At 31.1% G+C, this 23,651-nt stretch overlaps 2 protein-coding genes across 2 annotated transcripts; one reads left to right on the forward strand and one right to left on the reverse strand.

The window, feature by feature from the left end:
• Nucleotides 1-991: 991 nt before the first annotated feature.
• LOC117210029 (sodium leak channel non-selective protein) lies at nucleotides 992-18,009 on the forward strand. The gene is made up of 54 exons (XM_033452609.1): nucleotides 992-1,185; nucleotides 1,812-2,015; nucleotides 2,120-2,205; nucleotides 2,278-2,427; nucleotides 2,500-2,658; nucleotides 2,723-2,870; nucleotides 2,945-3,178; nucleotides 3,245-3,418; nucleotides 3,504-3,651; nucleotides 3,747-3,895; nucleotides 4,125-4,235; nucleotides 4,678-4,788; nucleotides 5,278-5,420; nucleotides 5,501-5,959; nucleotides 6,038-6,164; nucleotides 6,248-6,393; nucleotides 6,466-6,590; nucleotides 6,661-6,848; nucleotides 6,922-7,198; nucleotides 7,267-7,420; nucleotides 7,495-7,623; nucleotides 7,701-7,977; nucleotides 8,062-8,227; nucleotides 8,302-8,485; nucleotides 8,571-8,763; nucleotides 8,836-9,012; nucleotides 9,933-10,067; nucleotides 10,185-10,370; nucleotides 10,437-10,660; nucleotides 10,727-11,001; nucleotides 11,089-11,336; nucleotides 11,407-11,796; nucleotides 11,910-12,098; nucleotides 12,158-12,295; nucleotides 12,373-12,579; nucleotides 12,666-12,862; nucleotides 12,943-13,065; nucleotides 13,161-13,334; nucleotides 13,424-13,603; nucleotides 13,713-13,965; nucleotides 14,037-14,204; nucleotides 14,308-14,516; nucleotides 14,599-14,719; nucleotides 14,780-14,913; nucleotides 14,994-15,159; nucleotides 15,423-15,617; nucleotides 15,705-15,922; nucleotides 16,041-16,264; nucleotides 16,359-16,495; nucleotides 16,578-16,714; nucleotides 16,781-16,937; nucleotides 16,998-17,114; nucleotides 17,188-17,365; nucleotides 17,441-18,009. Exons 3-54 carry the CDS (start codon nucleotides 2,135-2,137, stop codon nucleotides 17,617-17,619), a joined length of 9,459 nt encoding a protein of 3,152 aa, XP_033308500.1. The 5' UTR covers nucleotides 992-1,185; nucleotides 1,812-2,015; nucleotides 2,120-2,134; the 3' UTR covers nucleotides 17,620-18,009.
• An 858-nt stretch (nucleotides 18,010-18,867) lies between these two features.
• LOC117210022 (DNA replication licensing factor Mcm3) lies at nucleotides 18,868-23,464 on the reverse strand. Its single transcript, XM_033452595.1, has 11 exons — nucleotides 22,681-23,464; nucleotides 22,501-22,613; nucleotides 22,185-22,393; nucleotides 21,955-22,085; nucleotides 21,642-21,880; nucleotides 21,325-21,567; nucleotides 20,877-21,240; nucleotides 20,507-20,811; nucleotides 20,287-20,437; nucleotides 19,798-20,216; nucleotides 18,868-19,722 (listed from the first exon to the last, which is right to left on the reverse strand). The coding sequence occupies exons 1-11, from the start codon at nucleotides 22,747-22,749 to the stop codon at nucleotides 19,524-19,526; spliced, it is 2,442 nt and encodes an 813-aa protein (XP_033308486.1). The 5' UTR covers nucleotides 22,750-23,464; the 3' UTR covers nucleotides 18,868-19,523.
• Nucleotides 23,465-23,651: the final 187 nt, after the last annotated feature.

Consider the following 23,651-nt stretch of genomic DNA (forward strand, 5'->3'; position numbering starts at 1 on the left):
CTACACGTTTCAACAATACATTTTGGACGAAATAAACGAAGCCTTGTTATAATATGTCGCTATCAACTGTTACCAAGCCGCCACGGTGGTCACCCATGACCACAAATAAGATAAACGGTCCATTGGGGAAGAATGTTTACTTACATCGTCAATTCATTATTATTTTGCCATTATATGCTTTGAATAATAAAAATACTCCTGTGGTCCTAAGCAAAACATGTGATTTCGGCGTGGCAGTCAAAGTGTTAAATGCTATTAGGCTCTACTCCATTTTTGGCATTTATAAAGATTATAATTGCTTTTGAGTCAATTTTACTTGTAGTATGTGTAGCTCTACAAGTTTTCATGAGAGATGTTAACATGAAAAAAAAAAAAGAAAAAATATTACAAAAAGATACAAATGTAATATTTCATTATATATAAGGAAACAGAGACAAAATACTCCTTATCTTTCATTGTGAAAATGAATGTTATAAAAAAAACAGAAATGCTTGTATTTGTTTAGGACCTTATATTTTGTACGTGAAAAAATTCTATATTCAAATAATAATAATAAAATGTATCCTTATAAACTTATCTTGTGCATGAACTTAATAGAAATGACGTATGTTTGATGTGACCTGTGTTTTATAAAGCATAGCAATAAACGTTATCTTCATGATTGAAGGCCTTTATTCATATTGTGTTGTACTTAATAAGTGATTAACTAATTTATTTATTCAACTAAAAATTGTGTTTTTATAGTTAGACATCATTGTAAATTTCCATTCTAGAAAGTAATCCATTTTTTACAAATTTTTTTTTTAATATAAGATTCTTATTTATTTTTTAGACTTTCGGATTTTCGTGAATCAAGTATGATATAATTCAATATTATAACTTAAATAATAAATACATATAAATGAGGTTGGAATAAATGGGACTATGGGACAGAGAAGTATGAAGTACATTGTATTGTACATATTTAGTATATCAAGTATTTAATTGAAGTCTATTAGTCATGTATAGAAGTGACTGGGTGGGGAATATGAAACGTACACGGTTTGACAAAAACATGTACCAAAATTAATCATCCATAAACAAAGATAATCAGTATCTTAAGCATAGTTGAGATCAACGGCGACATTAGATTTTGGAAGATAAGATATAATTCGGTAAAAATTTGATACATTTCTTCCATAAAATGTAAGTAGAGGAAGTATAATTTAAATATACATTCAACATATCCTTATATGTACAAGAAACATAGGTTTTTTAACTTTTAATTTAATTACATTATTTTTTTGATGAACAAATGGTATAACATTACAAAAATATTTATTACAATACAAAAAAATAACAGCTATTTTTCATAGTTTATTAATCTGATGCATATATATACTTCTTGTGAAATATTTTTTGTTTATATAAGTATTTTCCATATGTTTTTATCTTTAATCATTTTATGAAACAATTCCCAAAATTATAACATAAAATACTGTTACTTCGTTGATTTAAACGAATATTTAAAAAATCAGGTTAATTAAGGATTATGTCACATGACATAACATACACGAATTGTCAAATCACAGAGGGCATAGCTTCTCACATATAAATTTAAAACTACATATTTGTTCAGTTTTGATACTTATCGTTAATTACACAAGATTAGACTTTTTATCAGCTTTCTAACACTATTAATGTTCACTATAAATGCTGAAATTACTATACATTATGTATGTATAGCTTCACTGAAAACTAAATTTATTTGGTTTTTCTCTTGTGACTAAATAAATAACAAATGTAATAAAGTTATTATTTTTTTGCATAAGGTGAAGAACGACATAACTGATACACAACTGATAACTGGTATACAGCTGATGGTTTAATCGTTGGATAGATAACGGTAACATACTATCAAAATTAATTTTTCTCTGATAATTTTACAGACTATTGTACTGGTATCTCTATCAAACATGTAACAATGCATAAGTAGTACTACAAAGTAAAATATCATCAAATAAATTGAAGAATTGGTAAATATTTGAGAAAACTATATTTTATAAATTATAATCTTATTCTTACCATTTATGTATTTAATTGTGTAATTTAAATTTCTTTATGTATTGTTAACATATAGTGTTAGAAGAAAATCATGGAAAATAAGACAGATTCTCCTAGTGGTCAAAGTGAAGATAATGAAGTTCAGTGTATTAATAGTGAAGGGTAAAGAACTATAGTCTTGTCTATATCTTTTAAATCTAAGTGAAAAATTGATATTTTCTTATATTTTTTTAGGTACAATGATGCTAGTGAAGGACAGCATTTTTTACTTCCTAGTAGATATTCACGCTCACCAAAAGTACCAATAGAATATATCAGAAGAACCAATATGAGCCGGTACAATCCAGCTCTAAGGAATCTTATACCAATACGTCATAGAAATCAGTATGTACTAAAGTAGATGTTTTTGAGATAAAAAATTATTTTTTAAGTAATATCTTACTGTATGTATTTTAGAAATAAAGAAAGTATGCCAGCAGATAGTGCTGGATTATTTTCATATATTTTTTATACATGGATAACGCCATATATATGGGAAGCTTATAAAAAGGGTATTGACATTACAAATCTACCACGTATTTCTATTTATGAGAGCTCCAAATACAATGCACATAGGTAACTGCACTATACTGTGAATCTATCTTTTTTTTACTATATCTAAAATAAATTTCATATTTAGATTAGAAATACTTTGGCAAGAGGAGATAGGCAAACATGGTCCATACTTGGCATCATTTTCAAGCGTAGCTTGGAGGTTCACGAGAACAAGAATATGTATAGCTGGATTTTTATTAAGTTGCTCTACAATTTGCGGATTTATTACCTCTGTATGACTTTTAGTTTCATGTAGAATACAAGTGTTATATATAGTACTATATAGAATGCTATATTTTTGTCTTAGATGATATTAATGAAGAAAGTACTGGAACACGTTCAGTCACCAGAAGAAGGTACATGGATAGGTATAAAATGGGCATTGTTACTAACATGCTGTGATCTACTGCGAATAGTATTTTTTAATTGGACTTGGAACACTAATATTAGAACAGCACTGAGATTAAAATCTGCTTGTACTACTCTTTTATACAAAAAGATTATTAGACTGAATAGTCTCGGAAACAAAAGCACAGGAGAAGTGAGATTTCGAATATATTGTCAAATTGAATTTAATTTTATATTTATGTTCATTTTGCAATTTCAGATAACTAATTTGTTTACTAATGACAGTCAAAGACTTTTTGATGTAGTCATTTATGGACCTATGATATTCAGTGGCCCAATAATTATTATCTGTGGTATAGCCTATATTCTGTGGATATTTAGTCCCATAGCTATTTGTGGAATATTGACCTTTCTGATATTCTATCCTTGTCAGGTAAACAATGTTTTTTTTATAAAGTTTGCCAAGTTATTTTTTCTATCTATTCAAAATTTCACTACATGACATTATTTTTTAACAGTATCTTATATCCCGTTTAGTCGGACATTTTCGTTTTAAGACAGTTGTTATTACAGACATACGAGTGAAATTAATGAACGAAATTTTAGAATGTGTAAAATTGATTAAAATGTATTCATGGGAAAAATATTTCAGCCACAAACTTCTTGGTATGATTACCATCTTTTTAATATATTATCTATTTGATATATTAGTACTATATTTTTAATTTGTATCGCCTTTTAATATATTAATTAATTCTCAGGTATACGAAAGAAGGAGGAATACTGGTTACATAAAATTGTATATTTCCAAAGTCTTGCTATTTCTTTAACTCCAGCTATACCTGTGATAGCTGCAATTATTACATTTCTAGCTCATTTATCTACAGGCAGTAATTTAACTGCTGCTCAGGTATATATTAATTTATGAAGTAAACATTTAGCATAGTCACTTATTTATATTCTTTTGGAGGAATATTAGAATAAGTAATACCGAAAAAATCATGTGTAAATCGACATCAGCACAATTTAAGAAGTGTATAGTTAGCATTTGTATGGTCAACGATATTTATTTTGCACAGAATATTTAAAGTCATCAAGTCAAGAAACAAGTGTTGCACTTAATGGGATATATATTGCAGGCTTTCCCAATTACAACATTTTTTGGAAATATGCTGAGAATGGCACTCGCCTCCCTTAAGGATTCTACACGACATTTTATCGACGCTCATATTGCACTTAGAAGAATGAAGGTCTCTTAAAATTTAAATTACAATTTAATTGCAATTCTTCCATAATTTATATTTAATGGATGGGTATTTCGTACTTACTACTATCAAACAAATTCTCGTGTATCTTATATTTACCAAATTTATTTTTTAAATTATTTGAAGAAAAAATTGAACGAAAATTATGATATAATATACACGGAAGTTTTGTTTTATTAATAATCTCATATTTTCACCTTAATTGTAAATGGTTGAACGGTTGTAGTCGTAAAGGGGAAAGTGTTGCATACATGTAAATATACACAGAATAATTGCTTTTTCTTTTACTCCTCCTTGTGGTATTATATACATTAAGGAAATAATACAGGGTTATTCATATGATTGAAATGCAAATGTTTGAAAATAGTCTAACAAAACATAAGTTTGTCTTATTACTACTTTAAATTATAATCCATTACTTTTCCAGGTGTTCCCTTTTGTAACATTGCTGAATTCTCAATTTCGTTCTTCTTTTATGTTCCTTCAAGTGGCATTAGTTAATATTAATGAGTCAAACATAACACTCAACAGATTTCAGGTGTTTACTTTTAGATCTTCTTTGTTAATAGCAATTACTAATTATGATAGTAAAAACGTAAGATTAGTTAGTTTGCAAATAACATTTGCATTGTAAAAAAGTTGTTGTCGTAGTTAGAGCAACGCACAATGCTTTGTAATATAGTTAATTTCATGCCTGATATTAAGATAATCCATTTAAATATATAAACATTGTGATGATTCATTTTGTTTTTTTTAGAGGCATTAATACAATACGATTGTGTGACACATTGCATGTTGTAAGTTCTAATTTGTATGCATTTCTAAGTTTATTATTTATAATTGGTGTATGTAATGTAAGATGTGAGAAATTTAATGCTTGCTTATGTGAATGTCGTATTGTCATTAGAATTAATCGTTTGACCATGTTTATAATGATTTGATTGTCAAAACAGTCACGAGTTACTCCTTTTGACTACACTTTTTGATGTTCGCCTTTAGTAATTAGTAATTAGTAATATTTGTGTAGGATGTATTGCTTCTAGAAGAACAGATATGCCACATATCTAAACCAATAGTAAAATCGCAAGCTGTAGCCATTGCTAATGGTACATTTGTTTACGAAAATTCTAACTTGCACACTAAGAAGTTAAAAAATGCTAAAGAAAAAAAGTGAGTTTTTGCTTGTTTGTGTATTTTTACTGTCATCTGGAATTATTCCTTTGAAATAATTTTTTTTTGTATTTTTTCAGGAAAGTTGGATCATATTTAAAGACCAAAATTGAACTAGAGAAACTTAATGAACCCTCCCAGGAAACACAATATGTGGAAGTACTCTCTGATATTAAGTTTGGAGCAGCTAAAGGTACATTAATAGGAATTTGTGGACAAGTAGGAAGTGGGAAATCTAGTCTCTTACTTGCTGCTCTAGGGCAGTTAAAAATGATAAATGGCCATATTTTGAGAGAAGGTTCATGCGCTTATGTTAGTCAGCAGGCATGGATTGTTAATGCAACTTTTAAGGAAAATATATTGTTTGGAAACCAGTTTGATGCTAAACGATACTATCAAGCATTGACAGTATGCAGTCTAAAAGAAGACTTGAATATGTTACCGGGTGGAGACGAAACTGAGATTGGAGAAAGAGGTATAAATCTTTCAGGGGGACAAAAACAAAGAGTTGCTCTCGCTAGAGCACTCTACGCTAATCGGTAAATAGTTTTCTTTCTCTATTAAAATTTCTTAATTTATTATTACAAGTGGATATTAAGAAAGCATTCTTTTTCAAGAGATATATATTTTTTGGACGACCCATTAAGTGCAGTGGATACACATGTGGGTTCTTACATTTTTAAAAATTTAATTCTCGGAGTGCTTAAGGATAAATGTGTTTTGTTTGTAACACATCAGGTTCAAGTATGTTTTAAATAAATATTTATGAAACTGAATTAATATATATATACTTAATTACAAATAACATTATATCCGAACAATTACAGTTCCTAAAGCATTCTAATCAAATTTATGTAATGCATAAAGGTAGAATTGTAGAACAGGGTACACATGATGAATTGATAAAATTAAATAGAGAATACGCTGCAATGGTAAACAGTGCACTATTAAAAACGAAGAATAGTTCAACAGAGTATGCATTTTACAAATAATTTTTAAAGACTATAGTTTTCGTAATTTTAACAATTACTTCTAATTTAATTAGTGAAACCTCAGCATTAACTAAGATAGATAGCAGAGAATCTAGTAATGATTTGGAGAAACAAATAGCATGCAGTTCTGGAGACAACAATGAAAATATTGCAATATCAAAGGAAATACATGGAGGTGGTGTGTGTTAAGATTTATATCATCAATTTAAAAATATTTGTCATTTATGTTATTCATATTTGTTATCTAGGAGCAATTCTGACAACGCCAGAAAAAATGGGGATGGGTACTGTGGAATTGTACACGTATCATACATATGTGAAATCTGCAGGTGGTTATTTTATAGCTCTTTTGGTATTTTTTACGCTCTTGTTAAATGTTGGAAGTTCAGCATTTAGTACTTGGTGGTTAGCCATATGGATTAAAGCTGGTGGTGGAGTAAATATGTTTTTTTTTTTAATTGGTATTTATGTTTCTTATTTTTAGTTAACGTTGATCTTTTTCATTTAAGAATGTCACTGATCCCAATACCAATAAAACTGTAACTTCAAACAATTTAAATGATAATCCAAACTATTCATACTATCAAAACATTTATATTGGCTGCATTGGAGTTATTTTGTTAACAAGTTTACTGCGTGGCTTGGCTATTATGTATGCTACAATAAAGGCTTCAACGACATTACACAATCAAGTTTTTAAGAAAATGATTAAATCAGCAGTTACATTTTTTGAAACTACTCCTATTGGAAGAATACAAAATATTTTTAGCCGAGATATTGATGAAGGTAAAATCTCCTAAATATTTTTGGAACTAGTAAGTAAATGCATTTCTTTATCTATCTTTTTATTGTAGTGGACAGTTACATACCGATTTCTGTGGAAAACATGGTACAGAATATTATTACATGTAGTTTTGCAATTATAGCTATATGTGCAATATTACCCTGGTTTTGTATACCATTAATCATTCTTGCAGCTGTTTTCTTTTATATTAGCAAAATCTTTAGGTGAGATTAATATTCTAAATAAGAATTTATCATATTTATTACTATCAAATGTAGCGAAAAGACAAATTTTTCAGAGTAGCAATGAGAGATTTCAAGCGAATAGAGAGTACCTCGCGATCTCCCGTTTTGAGCTTTGTTACAACCACTATTCATGGTTTGAATACCATTCATGCATTCCAAAAGGGAAAAGCATTTGTAAACAAGTATATTTCTTAAATTGAATCATGAATGAAGTAATTTGAAGGAGATAAAAGTATAATACTGAATTACTACATTTTAGATTTGAGGAATTAATTGACTTGAACAATTTGTGTCTTTACCTGTGTCAGTCTATCATGAGATGGTCCGCCGTGAGACTCGATATTTTAGCGATTATTTCCTCTTCCATTACTGCGTTTCTTGTAATATTGCTTAAAAACCAAATATCACCATCTCTTGCCGGTTTGGCAATGGCATATGCAATGCAAATGACCGGTGTTTTTCAGTATACTGTAAGATTAATGGCAGAAACAGAAACTCGTTTTATAAGTGTCGAAAGAATAAGTTACTACTTAAGGGTAAATAAAATTAGTACTTATTAGTTGCAACAATAATTGATAATTAAATCACATAGCTAATAATATATATGTTGCACCTTACAGACATTGCAGAAAGAAGAAAGTTTTAGGAATGATCCTATAAATCCTTCAGATCAATGGCCTACTGACGGCGAATTGGAATTCCATAAAGTCGAATTGAAGTACAGAAAAGAACTGCCACCTGTATTAGATAATATTTCATTTGTTATTAAATCCGGTGAACATATAGGTAATAATAATTTGATAACAGATTTACGATCATTATTTACATGATTATTTTTTCTGCGACATAATGAATTTTAGGTATTGTGGGAAGAACAGGAGCTGGAAAAAGTTCTCTTATCGTTGCTTTGTTTCGATTAGTTGAAATTTCTAACGGAAAAATTCGAATTGACGGCATAGATATAGCAAAAGTGAAGTTAAAATTATTAAGGAATAAATTGTCTATAATTCCTCAGGATCCTGTTTTATTTAGTGGAACCATACGGCAAGTACATTTAACAAATTAAAAAATAAACAAAGAAGTAAATTTGAATATTAGAAATTGAGTAATATCTATAATTATATTGTAGATCAAATTTGGATCCTTTTGAACAATTTGACGATTTCGAAATTTGGAGTGTTTTAGAAAAAACTCAATTGAAAGAGAAAATTCAAGCTATGCCAGGAGAACTCAATGCTCCTATTGAAGTTGGAGGAAACAATTTAAGCGTTGGCGAGCGACAATTACTTTGTTTATCAAGAGCACTTTTGCGTAATGCCAAAGTATGATGTCAGCGAAAGTTCTTCGTATTAATTAATGTTTATTTCACTTAATAATTTATAATTCCATTGTAGATAATAGTATTAGATGAAGCAACTGCTGCTGTTGATCCAGAAACTGAAGTCGCTGTTCAAAATACCATACAAAACGCATTTTCCAATTCTACTGTATTAACGATAGCTCATCGTTTGAAGACTGTTATTTCATGTAATCGTGTTATCGTTATGAAGAATGGCCAAATAATTGAATTTGACACACCATCTGTACTTTTATCCAATTCAAACTCCGAATTTTCGAAAATGATGGCCTCAACAGAGAAGAACATAAAGAAAACTTAATCAATATTAACAATAGCATTATGTTTAATAAATGCAAACATTAACAAATTAAAAAAATGAAAGTGTTCTTTAAAATATATATTAAGCACATTTTAATATACGATTTTTGGAAAATAAAATTAATAATGAAAGTAAAACATTTCCTTTTTAATTATGAGAGAAGACTACATTTTTAAAATAAATCGACGTTATTCTTTTAAATATTTCATTAATGAATAATGATTATCAAAATAAAAGTCTTTGTTACTTACAACATCGTCGATTCACGCGCCTTCGTTCACGATTTGAAATATTGATTTGTTTGCAATGATAATATTACTGCTCATGCTCACATCGAGCTTTCACTATCACTGGAAAGCCCAGAACTGAACCAAAAAATGATCACCGCCATGCCGCCAGCTTGTTGTTACTAATAAGATGTTTATTACACGTTAAAGCTTTATCGTTGTTTTATACTGAAATGTAGTCTATATGAATTGCCGTAAAGGCAATTTTCGTTGTCGTCCAAATTGTTAAAAAAAGGTAGGACCAATTAAATACATCATTTTTATTGGATGCGATAATTATAGTAATCTTAATTAAAATTATACATTATGTACACGTTTAATTATGTTATAGTAATTTTAACTATTGTCTTCTTCGTATATCAGTATCATATATTATATTTTAATTTTCAACATGTAATTATTTAACCATCATATTGCTGTTGATTTATAATAATATAATTGTTTTTATAATAATATCGAAAGAATTGTTTTTTATTATTATTTATTGTTATTGATGTTCATGTTTATTCCGTAATATTGTGTTATTCGTAATACTTTTCAATTATAGGCCTCACCATTGCGAACATAATTCCTATTATGATGCTGGGGCGCAAGCAGAGCCTCAAAGGGGAACCCGTCTTGGCCGATTATGGCCCAGAGGAGTCCCTCAATGAGAGCGCTGATATAGAATGGGTGAATAAGGTACATCAGAAACACGTATATTCATTCCTGAATAAGTCAGATATTTGTCGTTTCTTCTTGTAAACTGCGTGTACATTTATTAATATTAATTACTAACTAATTACTTGGTTGTTGTAGCTATGGGTGAGAAGATTGATGAGGTCTTGTGCTCTAGTATCTTTAGCTTCTGTTTGCTTAAATACTCCTAAGACTTTTGAAAAAGTTCCACCTCTTCAATATGTTACCTTTATTTGCGATTTAGTTATTACGTTTTTATTTACTGCTGAAATGATTGCTAAGATGCACATAAGGGGCATACTGAAGGTAATTCGTATAATATTGTAAATCTACCTAACAATTTACAAAAAACTGACAATCATTTAGTTACAGAGGGATAAATCTTATTTAAAAGATCATTGGTGCCAATTCGATGGAAGTATGGTCATCTTTCTCTGGTTATCTGTAATTTTACAAATGTTTGAGATGCTAGGTTTCGATATACGACTCACTCCCATTTCGATTTTGCGGGCACCACGACCTTTGATTATGATACGCTTCTTACGAGTCTTCCTTAAGTTCTCCATGCCGAAAGCTAGAATTAATCAAATTTTTAAGTAAGTATTTTGGAGACAAAACTTTCATTGAGCGTTTTATACTTATTGCGCTACTTGTGATTTCAGGCGTTCGAGTCAACAGATATATAATGTGACTCTTTTCTTCCTTTTCTTCATGTCTCTTTATGGTCTTTTAGGCGTTCAATTCTTCGGTGAATTGAAAAATCATTGTGTTCTTAATACTACAGATCCGAAGTATATAACTATAAATAGTTTAGCCATTCCCGATACTTTTTGTTCTACTGATCCTGAATCAGGATACCAATGTCCAGAAGGAATGACTTGTATGAAACTCCAATTGTCGAAGTACATCATGGGTTTCAATGGATTCGATGAATTTGGTAATGACAAATCTTACAGTATAATACATTTCTTACAACCTTATTTATTAAGTAATGTACTTTACAGAAATAACTTTGGTTTTTCAGCTACTAGTATTTTTACTGTCTATCAAACTGCATCACAAGAGGGATGGGTTTTTATCATGTACCGTGCTATAGATAGTTTACCCGCTTGGCGTGCGGTTCTTTACTTTAGTACGATGATATTTTTCTTAGCATGGCTCGTGAAAAACGTATTCATAGCCGTCATTACGGAAACTTTTAATGAAATACGAGTACAATTTCAACAAATGTGGGGTGTTAGGGGGCACATCAGTAACAATACAGCGTCACAAGTTAATAATAAACTTTGTAGTTTGTAAAATAATTAATTGGACTCCACATATAATGTCTCTTTTTTTTTAGATATTAACTGGTGACGATAATGGTTGGAAATTGGTAACTCTAGATGAGAACAAACACGGAGGATTGGCTTCTCCCATATGTCACGCAATTCTTAGATCTCCACAATTTCGTATGGTGGTAATGTTCGTGATTTTGGCAAATGGAATCGCCACTGCGACGATGAGCTTCAAGCATGATGAGAAACCGAGGCATATGTACTATGACAACTATTACTACGCTGAAATCGCGTTCACCGTATTTTTGGACCTCGAGACGTTATTCAAAATCTGGTGTCTCGGCTTTCGCAGTTATTACAAGCATTCGATTCACAAATTCGAGCTGCTGCTGGCAATTGGTACAACCCTACACATCATTCCGTTCTTCTATCTTTCTGGATTCACGTATTTTCAGGTTTCTATATTCACTTTTGTTCAGCCCTAAAACAGATACAGTTATATAGTAAAAAAAAAAGACAAAATCAAAGTATACAATGATAAATTGATATGGCATTTTTTTGTAATTAGGTTCTTAGAGTAGTCAGGCTCATCAAGGCATCACCTATGCTCGAGGATTTTGTATATAAAATATTTGGTCCGGGGAAGAAGCTAGGCAGCCTCATTATATTTACCATGTGCCTGCTAGTCATATCGTCCAGTATTTCTATGCAGCTTTTTTGCTTTCTTGATTTCACGAAATTTGAAACATTTCCAGAGGTAAAAGATGTGATCAGATTTATACTGTAATCAAATTATACTGATAGAAGGTTTTTTAGGCATTTATGTCCATGTTCCAAATCTTGACACAAGAAGCTTGGGTAGACGTTATGGACGAAACAATGTTAAGGACACATGAAACAATGGCTCCTCTTGCTGCTATGTATTTCATATTATACCATCTTTTCGTCACGCTGGTAAAAAAAAATAGAAATAGATTTAGAGTTATTTTCTTCTTAATCGTGATGTAATTAATATTATATCTTTTTTATAGATTGTGTTAAGTTTGTTCGTCGCTGTAATTTTGGATAATCTTGAACTGGACGAAGATATCAAGAAACTGAAGCAATTAAAATTCCGCGAACAAAGTGCAGAGATAAAGGAAACTCTACCATTTAGGTTGCGAATCTTTGAGAAGTTTCCTGATAGTCCTCAAATGACATGTTTACACAAAGTGCCATCAGATTTCAATCTTCCAAAAGTAAGTATTATTTATTATCCTACTGTGTATTTTTATTACAAAAAAAAAATGGGTAAAACGTATACATTTTTATATTTTTAATTTAGGTTCGTGAAAGTTTCATGAGACAGTTCGTATTTGAAATGGAAACTGAAGAAAACGAAGGGGTCAAGAAAATAAATGAAACTTTTGATTCAAAAATGATATATAGGAAACAACGTCCAGTAAAAATTTTAAATAATCCACCGAAAGTAAGAAACGTTGCTACAAATCTTAAAAAAGCAGCTGTTATCTATATTATAAAGTGAGTTATTGTATCATAAAATGTTTGAACATTATTTATAAGTCTTATGCTAAACATACAATATGTGTACTGTTTTTCAGTGATTCAAATAATCAAAGATTATTACTAGGTGATTCGGCTATGATACCAGTGCCAGGAAAAGGTCTTTTAAAGCCACAGGGTACTGTCAGTAGTGCCAAGCAACTTCGTTTTGACCAGAAAAAGTAAAATCTTAAGTTCTACAAATAATTACATAATAATGTATTACTTAAAGAGTATTTATAGATAATAATAATTTTGTAAATGATCATTATAATAGATCAATTAGAAGAAGCGTCCGTAGTGGATCAATCAAGTTGAAACAGACGTACGAACATTTAATGGAAAACGGTGATATCGGAGGTATAAACAGAGTTAGCTCTTCTCGGAGTAGACCGCATGATTTGGACATTAAATTGTTGCAAGCTAAACGACAGCAGGCCGAGATGCGAAGGTAAGATGCAATAGTTTCTCCTCACTGGTTCGAACACTTACACTCTTTCTATTTCTAATTGAACTGCTTACCACATTGCACTTATGTAGAAATCAGCGTGAAGAAGATTTACGCGAAAATCACCCATTTTTTGACACACCATTGTTCGCAGTACCGCGTGAAAGTAAATTTCGTAAAATTTGCCAGTCGCTTGTTTACGCGAGATACGATACAAACGTAAAAGATCCATTAACTGGAAAAGAGAGGAAAGTTCAATATAAAAGCCTGCAGTAAGTGCTTTCAGTATAAGCATTGATATTTTAAAATGCATTAAACTATTGCTTGAAGTTCAAGACAAGGAATATTAATTATAGTCACATATATTTATACGCTTTGTAGCAATTTTCTTGGCTTGGTCACATACCTTGATTGGGTAATGATTTTTGCTACCACTATGTCTTGTATCTCTATGATGTTCGAAACACCACGATACCGCGTAATGGAAGTTCCGGCATTGCAAATTGCGGAGTACGGTTTCGTGATCTTTATGAGTATCGAATTAGCTCTGAAAATTCTGGCAGACGGGCTATTTTTTACGCCGAAGGCCTATATCAAAGACGTCGCCTCCGTGTTGGATATTTTTATTTATGTCGTACGTTGATAAAAAATCACTCTTGCTATTCGATATCTGATAAATTCAACGCTAATCCAGTGGTCGTTTAGGTCAGCCTCGTGTTTCTCTGTTGGATGCCGAAGAGCGTGCCTCCGAATTCCGGTGCGCAACTTCTTATGATCTTACGTTGCGTTAGACCACTAAGAATCTTCACTCTTGTACCGCACATGAGAAAAGTTGTTTATGAATTATGTAGAGGGTTCAAAGAGATCTTATTGGTAAATAATTCTAATTAAAAGTTCAAACATGCAAATGTTTTTTGAATACATAAAAGCCGTTTGGCACTGAGTTCAGACAAAAAATGAATAAGAAGCTTTTTAGGTCTCTACTCTATTGATTTTACTGATGTTTATATTCGCGAGTTATGGTGTACAGCTCTACGGGGGTAGATTAGCTCGTTGCAACGATCCCACTATTTTAAAACGAGAAGATTGTGTTGGAGTATTCATGAGGAGAGTTTTTGTGACGAAAATGAAATTAAATCCTAGCGAAAATGAGAGCTATCCATCGATACTAGTGCCACGCGTTTGGTAGGCTTATTAAAAAGAAAATGCCAAATTTAAATGATTCTACAAAGGAAGGAGTTTCTAAGTAGATGTTAAAATCTTTTAGGGCTAATCCTAGAAGATTTAATTTTGATAATATTGGTGACGCGCTGATGGCACTTTTTGAAGTACTCTCTTTTAAAGGATGGCTCGACGTTAGAGATGTTCTTATACAAGCTCTTGGTCCCGTAAGTCATTAACATTACCTTCGAGTACTTCTGCGATGATATTATGCAATGACTTTTTAGGTCCATGCTATTTATATTCATATCTATATTTTCCTGGGTTGCATGATTGGTTTAACGCTGTTCGTCGGTGTTGTTATCGCTAATTATTCTGAAAATAAAGGAACCGCATTACTCACGGTCGATCAAAGACGATGGTAAAGTTTTAATTGAACATAATGGATTTCTCAAATGAAACGTTCAAATTGTAAACGAATATTTATTATGATTCGAATAGGTGTGATTTGAAAAAGCGACTGAAAATCGCACAACCGTTACATTTACCACCCAGACCAGATGGAAAAAAATTCAGGGCATTTATCTATGACATCACGCAAAATATCTATTTTAAAAGATTTATTGCGGTCATGGTGCTCATAAACAGTGCTCTTCTGTGTGTCTCTGTGAGTTGAATAATATTTCATTCATTTTCTATAAGAACAACACACAAAAACACAACCACAACACCATAACATCGTTTTATAAAATTAATTAGCAAACTTTTCGCATACAAAAGAACATACTCGCAAAAGGACAGGATTCAATGACTGTTACCTTGAATCATTTGTTCCTTGCCGGCTACCATTAGACCGTGGTAAAAGTAAATCGACACAATATGTTTTTTTTTTGCGTTAATGAACCTTTTTTTATTTTTTCCCCCCTTAAGTGGAGAATCGAGGAAGAACACACGGAAGCACTCGCTACGGTGTCCACGATTCTGACACTCATCTTCCTCGTGGAAGTAATTATGAAAAATATTGCTTTTACACCACGTGGCTATTGGCAGTCCAGAAGAAACAGATATGATTTGCTCGTGACAGTCGTCGGTGTTATTTGGATCGTCATTCATTGTACAATGAAGGTAGGTCGGTAATATTATTATCCAGTGATCGTTCGTTTGTTTAAAAATAACATAATGACCGTAATGACGGGAATACCTTTCTTGCAGAATGATTTGTCATATGTAATCGGCTTCATGGTCGTGATCCTTAGATTTTTCACAATCACTGGCAAACATACAACTCTCAAAATGCTGATGTTAACGGTCGGAGTATCCGTTTGCAAAAGTTTCTTCATTATATTTGGCATGTTTCTTCTTGTTTTCTTTTATGCGCTAGCTGGCACGATCATCTTTGGAACTGTAAAGTATGGTGAAGGTATAGGAAGGTAATGTTACGTATTTCAGTGCAATAAAATGAAGGAGTAGTGTTAAGATTAGAAAATAATTAAATGGTGCAGGCGCTTTATTTCTAATACAATCTTAAGAGAGACGATTATCATTTAGGCGTGCCAATTTTGAGTCACCTGTAACAGGCGTCGCGATGCTCTTCCGTATTGTCACAGGGGAAGATTGGAATAAAATAATGCACGATTGCATGATACAACCACCATATTGCACTCCAGCTGCTAATTATTGGGAAACCGATTGCGGCAACTTTCATGCTTCCTTAATATATTTTTGTACTTTCTACGTCATTATCACTTACATTGTTTTAAATCTTCTGGTGGGTAAGTACTAATCGATCTCATTGAATAGATACACTGGTTGTTTTGGAATGATTCTTTAAGGATGGTACCATAAATTTATAATCTTTCATAATAGCTATTATTATGGAGAACTTTTCTCTATTTTACTCCAATGAAGAAGACGCTTTGTTATCGTATGCTGATATTAGAAACTTCCAGAACACTTGGAACGTTGTTGATAATCATCAGAAAGGTTTTATACCTGTGAAACGGGTACGCCTAAAAGAAAGGTCTTTACGGGCTTAACATGCTATTATAAATTGGCTAGAAGTAATGATATATTAGTTTGTTTTAGGTGAAGTTTATTTTAAGATTATTGAAAGGTAGATTGGAAACTGACCCACAGAAGGATCGACTTCTCTTCAAACATATGTGCTACGAATTAGAAAAGTTGAACAATGGTGAAGATGTTACCTTTCATGACGTTATCAAGTAAGTCCTTGTATAAGTAACTATCATTATTGTAAGAAATATTTTCTGACGACATATTCTTTGCAGCATGTTATCCTATCGTTCGGTTGATATTCGAAAAGCTCTTCAGCTTGAAGAATTATTGGCAAGAGAGGAGTTTGAATACATTATTGAAGAAGAGGTTGCTAAGCAAACAATCAGAAATTGGCTAGAAGGTTGTCTGAAAAAAATACGTGCTAGTGGGGTAAGTTTATAAACAACAATTTACAGAAAATTGGATTTAATTTATAATTTACAATTATAGAAGCAACAGAATAGTCTCGTAGCCGGTCTTCGTGCCAACACTGAACAAGTACAACAACAAGAGCATGTAGAAGAAAAAGGGAAGGAAGTAGCCAAAGAAGAAGAAACTGAAACAAAGGTAAATTTTATTTTTAATCAATTGATAGTAAAAAATACATATATAATTTTTAATAATATTTATTACCAAGCAGGAGATTGATGCAATCAGGCACTGCAAAGCAAAGAAACCAGTAGTGCTTCCAAGATCTGATAGTATAGGTAGTGGATCAGGAAGAAAATATTTAATCCCAACACTATCAGATCCTGCTTCCATTAGGTCTGAAAAAGACAAGAGTGCGGCACCTAAGAAGAAGAATAATAGACCACCACGTATGTATATTTTTATACTTTGTAACTATATCCTTTTTATCGTGTTTTTCTCCAACGTGAGCTTTCCATTTGAAGCGGCGCCGAAAAATAATTTGCCACATCTCACAGAGAGCACCGAGCAAAGCCGACAGCAGCGGGAAGTAGTCAACGCAAAAGCAACCGTACCAAAACCTTCCAGCGTCATGCTAGAGGTTCGAGAATGGTGGAAGGAACAGTTGGCATACAGCAGTGAGTCCAGCGAAGACGAGGTTTAAGTAAACGCTTTTAAACAAATAGCCGCGGATATAAATTATAGCGCAGTACAGTATAAAAATGGAGCACATGCTTTTTAGCATCCTTGGTGAAAATGTGAATTAAATTAAAAATAATGCAAATACAATTTGTATTTCACTGTTGATTACATGTGCTTCGTTCTTAACTGTCTACACGAATAAAACATTGGTAAATAAGAAGAAAAATATAAGTATGTGCCTGAAACACCAGCGTTAAAGGTAAGGCATAAGAGAAGCATTTTTGAGCACAGAAAAGACAAGGTACAATTTCTGTAATCCTATCGGAAAAATATCGAAGTAGAATTATTTCTTTTGCATATTTTTCGAATCTTATTTTTTACGTCGTTGTTTATAAAGTGAAAAATGTAGAGATATATGCAGAAAAATGATTTATATCCATTTTTAATCGTTATTTTTATATAGAAAATTTTGCAATGCTGTATCGAAGTATTATTTTATTACTGCACGAGGGAATTGTATAATACAATTCTTATTTCTAAATTATTTATCGTGTTATTTGATATTATTTTTTTTGAAACAGAAGTTTATTCTTTCCCTCATGTCTCAGTTTGCTATTGCAAATACTCAGGTTCTATATAGATTAATGTTTTGTAGATTGTAATAACATATTTTAAGATATATTGAATATAATTTGTTATTGTGTTATATATATTCTGTGTCAGTTATTGGTGTTGAAATGTGTAATTTGTACAGAATTATAGGATTAGATACAGTAGGTTTTATACAGCAAAAAGTTAAGCCATGGAAGTGCTAATTAAGAGTAATGAAATTAACGTTATCGAGAATAATATGAGTACAATGAATTTAAGTGACGATTTTTTAAAAAAATAAACAATTTAGTTGTTGAAAATTTAATATATCGAATGTGAACAAAAGACGATCGAACGAAATTTGTTCATTTCCAATAGAAACATTACGTCCTGAAGGCCTGTGTTATAACAATAAGAAAATAGCTGATTATAAATGTTGTAGTATTTTTTTGTTGTGATTATATATATACCTATATAGTAAAATCTGAACAATTTGGTACACTCAAAGATCATAATTTAATTATACAAATTGTGCGTATGAAAAAAAAGGCAATATATTATGTTACAATATTATCATTGATGTATATTCAAATCAAATGATATTAGACCTGTAAATACAAATCAACATACATAATTTCAAACAATATGATTATGTAAAATTAAATATTATACAGCAAGGTTTTTTAAAACTTGATCAGGCAGTTCTAGAAATACCATATGTTCAAGATAATTACAAAAATTTATGACAGCTAGTATACAGTGAAAATTTATGACGTTACAAATTTAAGAACTTTTTTAACGGTATAAAAACGCGGATAGAACAAGTTATGTAAAAAATGCCTAAATATTAGATACATATATATATATATATATATTTAAATGAGACAGCACAACTATTTATATCTATGTGATATGGGTTGATTTTATATAAATATATATATATACAAAACAAAGACTTAGAAATATAAACAATATTGTTTACGATATTGTAATGAATGTTGATCACTGTTGCTAGTTTACGTGCCAATGTGCTGTACTGTAATATGGAGAGATAATAAATGTTAATAGATATAAATATTTCCAATTATATTAAACTCTCTCTTTATTTTACAAAAAAAAGAGATAGATCAGCCATTTTTATGAATTGTCAATTATGAAAATATAAAATGTATCAAGTACTTATACATATAATATAAATTTTAAATGGTAAAAGTATAATTTAACTGGAATATAGATATGCACTTAAATGTTTTTTAACGATAAATACGTTCATAACAAATTTACAATTATCCTTAATGTAAAAAATACAGGATAACTTACAGTACCAAATACATTTTACATAAGGAAGATATTATCATCTGCGGCCATAATTTGATTCGCATCAGACATTTTATTAATTGCAGCGGTAATTTCGCTCGATGTAAATTCTTGACTTTGTTGAGTATTGATATATTCGCGTACTGTTGATAATGAAAGTGATTGCGCCCTTTGTTGTTGAAACAACTTATGAAGAAGTGCTCTGAAAACCTTCAATCTGAAATCACAGAACATATATAACATTCAAATTTCATTGATATAAATAGCAGTTTGAAAACAATTAAACACACACCTTTCTTCAGTGATAGCTGCAGTAGCTTCTGGTTCTACAGTTTGATCAGAATCTGGTGCTGATGGCTGACTTGAATCAGTCGATTTCATTTGCGACCTAGTAATTCTTCTTGTAGCTTCATCAATGTGGCTGTCATCATCGCTTTCAAAATCATATGGATCTTGTTCTCCCGCGTTACTCTTCTTTGTACGTTTCTTCTTGTTTTCGTTCTCCTCGTCTCCACCTGCACTTTCTTCGCTATCATGTCGCCTTCGTTTCTTCTTTTCTTTTTCCAGAACTCGTTTGAAATAGGCGAATTCTACTAATTCTATTGCTGCATGCGCATCATCTGCGGTAACGTTTTTTGATAAACGAGCCTTTGCATGTGCAGTAGACAATCGAATCAATGTTTCTAAAGTACGAGCTGTTACTGGTTGAGTCTAGTAAGAAGTAATACAAAATTAATAAGGAAATAAATGAAATAAACTACAAATGAATAAAACAATGTACCCTTGCTACATCAGAACTTATTGATTCTTCAGATCGTAATTTCGAATATTCGGAAGCAATTACTTCACTAGCTTCCTCTGTAAGCTTTGGTTTCATACAACGAGCTATGTGAATATATTTCCTCATAAAACTTATAGTTAATAATTGATCGCTAAAAGAACATTATCATTCTACAAAGTACTACAAATATAAATGTATGAATGTATAACAGTTTAAGTACCTTTTAGATTGCAATAATCCATGCAATAAGGGGTCATATTTTTGATAAATTTGAGTGTCATTTTCATCAGGAAGGATTTGATCTGGATTTTTTGTACTTAATATATCTACTTTACTGCCTAGAGGTAGTGCCTCTCCATCTTTTTCTTTTGTACTTCTATACCTATGCATCCTAACAACATGATCACTGATTATTTGATCTTGTTCAGAATCCACAATGTCTAGCATAACAAATAATAAATCGAAACGTGAAAGCAATGAATCCTGGAGTCCGATATTTTCCATTGGTGTCTTATATTGATCGTACTGAAAAAGACATATGTATAAACAAATACATATTAATTTATATTAATGAATATAACGCGATTTACTCTTCCATAAACTGGATTTGCAGCTGCCAGTACTGAACATCTTGCATTTAAGCTAACATGTATTCCAGCTTTAGCAATTGTTACTTTTCCTTGTTCCATCACTTCATGAATAGCTGTTCTGTCAATATCTGACATTTTATCAAATTCATCTATACAAATAATTCCGCGATCCGCTAATACCATAGCCCCAGCTTCAAGCCGACGTTCTCCTGTCTCATTATCTATAGTAACTGCGGCTGTTAAACCCACACCAGATGATCCTCTGCCAGTAGTTGGTATTGCTCTTGGAGCTGTACACAAAACGTAGCGCAAAAGTTGCGACTTTGCAACAGATGGATCACCAATGAGCAAAACATTAATATCTCTAATAAAGGAATTAAATATTAAATCTTATTTAAATTCAATTTAGAAAATTTACTTGCTATGCATATAACTTAATGTTCCTTACCCTCTTAATCTTGTACCATTAGGTAATAATTTCTCAACACCACCAAGTAATAAACATAAAATTGCTTTCTTCACGTAATCATGACCATGAATGGAAGGTGCTAGTGATCTAGCAAGTAGTTCAAAGATATTTTTACAAGGATTGTTTTTTGCAAGTTTTTTACACTTAGCAACATCATCATGAGAAATAGTTAAATTAGCTTCTTTGCTTAATTGCATGATATTGTTAGCAATTAAGATCGATCTGTAGAAGATAGTTTTTATATTTAAATAGATTTAAATGTTATTTTCAAAACTTATATTTGTTAGTTGGCATACCTGAAAGTTCCTGTTGTATATCCTCCTTGTTTACCAGGTAGACATCTGAAGCTTCCAACAATCTGAACTCTGTCTCCAGGTTTACAAACATCTACTAAATCATTATCGCATACAACATCTATACTTCTTGGTAGCTGACCAGTTGGTGCTTTTTCTGGCATTTCTTGAATTGTTAATGTCTGATGATCTTTGTATGTAGAAAGGCCAAATTCTGTTTCTAATGGATTACCATCTTCATCCTATATTTGCGAAATTAAAAATATAACATGAAATACTTATTTTACTTTTGAATGATGGTATTATAAATAATTACTGTAGTTGGGTACACAGCAGACTGTGGAAATGCTTCAAATGAAGTGAAGTCAGTATATGTTCGTTCAATTACTGTATGTGTTACACTGCAATAATGAACACTTCTCACAACCTTTGGACGTACCAAGGAACCTAACAAAGTTTAAAACACATATTTTACAGAATCAAAATGTAATAATATTTACGCATAAAATTGATATATATAATATGATATAAAATTGTATAACTTACATTTTGTAACAATACCTTCTACGCACACTAAGTTACCTAAAAAGCGTGATGTAAGGGTTCTTGGTGTAACATGTTTATTTCCAAAACTTCCTTCAAATGCTATAAAAAAATCTATATTTTGTTTTGCATACTCTGTGTCAATGCTTGCAACAAATTGCTTTAACGCATTTTGGAAAGCTTGATGCTCTTCAAAAGAATTATTTAATAGACTATAAAAAAAGTTGGAACCAATGTGGTATAAAATATTGTAAAATTAATATAATTAATCATACTTGAGAAACAAGATCAAGAATGAACAAAGTAGATTTATGCATACCTCGATGCACGAATAGGATTCTTTCTTCGTAAATCGTTAACATTTACATATAGTCTGCGATTGTTTTCTTCAATCATATTTTTAACAAGAGTAGTATAAATGCCTTGATCTTCCTAAGGAATAAGTAAGAAAAAGGATGAATAATATAGGGTTAAGAATTATAAAATTTTACAAACTTACCATATCATCTAAAAAATCCATATACTCTCTTTGTATCTCTTCTAATCTTTGATCTCGATCAATATCCATCTTTTCCGAATAATCTTACTGTTTTAACACAATATTATTTATAAATATTTTTACAAATATCTTGACGATTATAAAATTTGTATACACAAACACGACTGAATGCAACCGGTACGCATTCGTAACAGTTTACGCGGGAAAACAAGAAAGTTGAGGCGTCTTCGATATACTTCAAAGAATCGATATTTTCCACATTTCGATATATTAACAAAATTTATTGCGCTTTCCAGCAGGTGTCAGCACAAGCTATAAAATCTAAAAATTTGAGATTTTATAAAATTGAACATTTTATTTTAAAACAGTAATACATCTAAAATATTAAAATGATTAAAATAGGAGGATGGGGTATGTGTTATATATTACTAATAATGAAATAAAGACATAATTAAAACGTCAAAGTCTTTGTATTTTTTATCTGCGATCTCGGCGCAGAAATATAATTATTTCCTGCGTGAGCTTTCGAAAGAAGCTTTTACAGGCTTATATTTCAAGGTCACTTAACATGTATGTAAACCACATTTAGAAATTAAAATAAATGATATATATGCTGGCAGAATTTTTATGTGCTATTAAATACAAAAGCTGTATATTACGTGTATGTATAAACATAAGGAAACTGCTACCTTCTTGCTTTCATTGTGTATTTTCCAGTAATTACGAAACAAGCTGAAAGTCTAAGTATACATTTCTTATCATCCTTTGATTTCACGTTTTGCATGTTCCGTTTGATTAAAAGCAATCTACATCATTGGTGATATAATTTGAAAGATAAATGTGATTTTGTTTTCTTTTTGTTTTGTTTTTGGTATTGCAGTATTGCAATGGGCACACTAAGATTAGTATACGTAAGACGCGTATACAAGAGTGCCTAAAATACAATCAGACAGGATTGAAGTATATACTTT

Source organism: Bombus bifarius, unplaced genomic scaffold (genome assembly GCF_011952205.1).
Source record: "Bombus bifarius isolate JDL3187 unplaced genomic scaffold, Bbif_JDL3187 scf7180000008199, whole genome shotgun sequence".
In the NCBI taxonomy this organism is placed as follows: domain Eukaryota; kingdom Metazoa; phylum Arthropoda; class Insecta; order Hymenoptera; family Apidae; genus Bombus; species Bombus bifarius.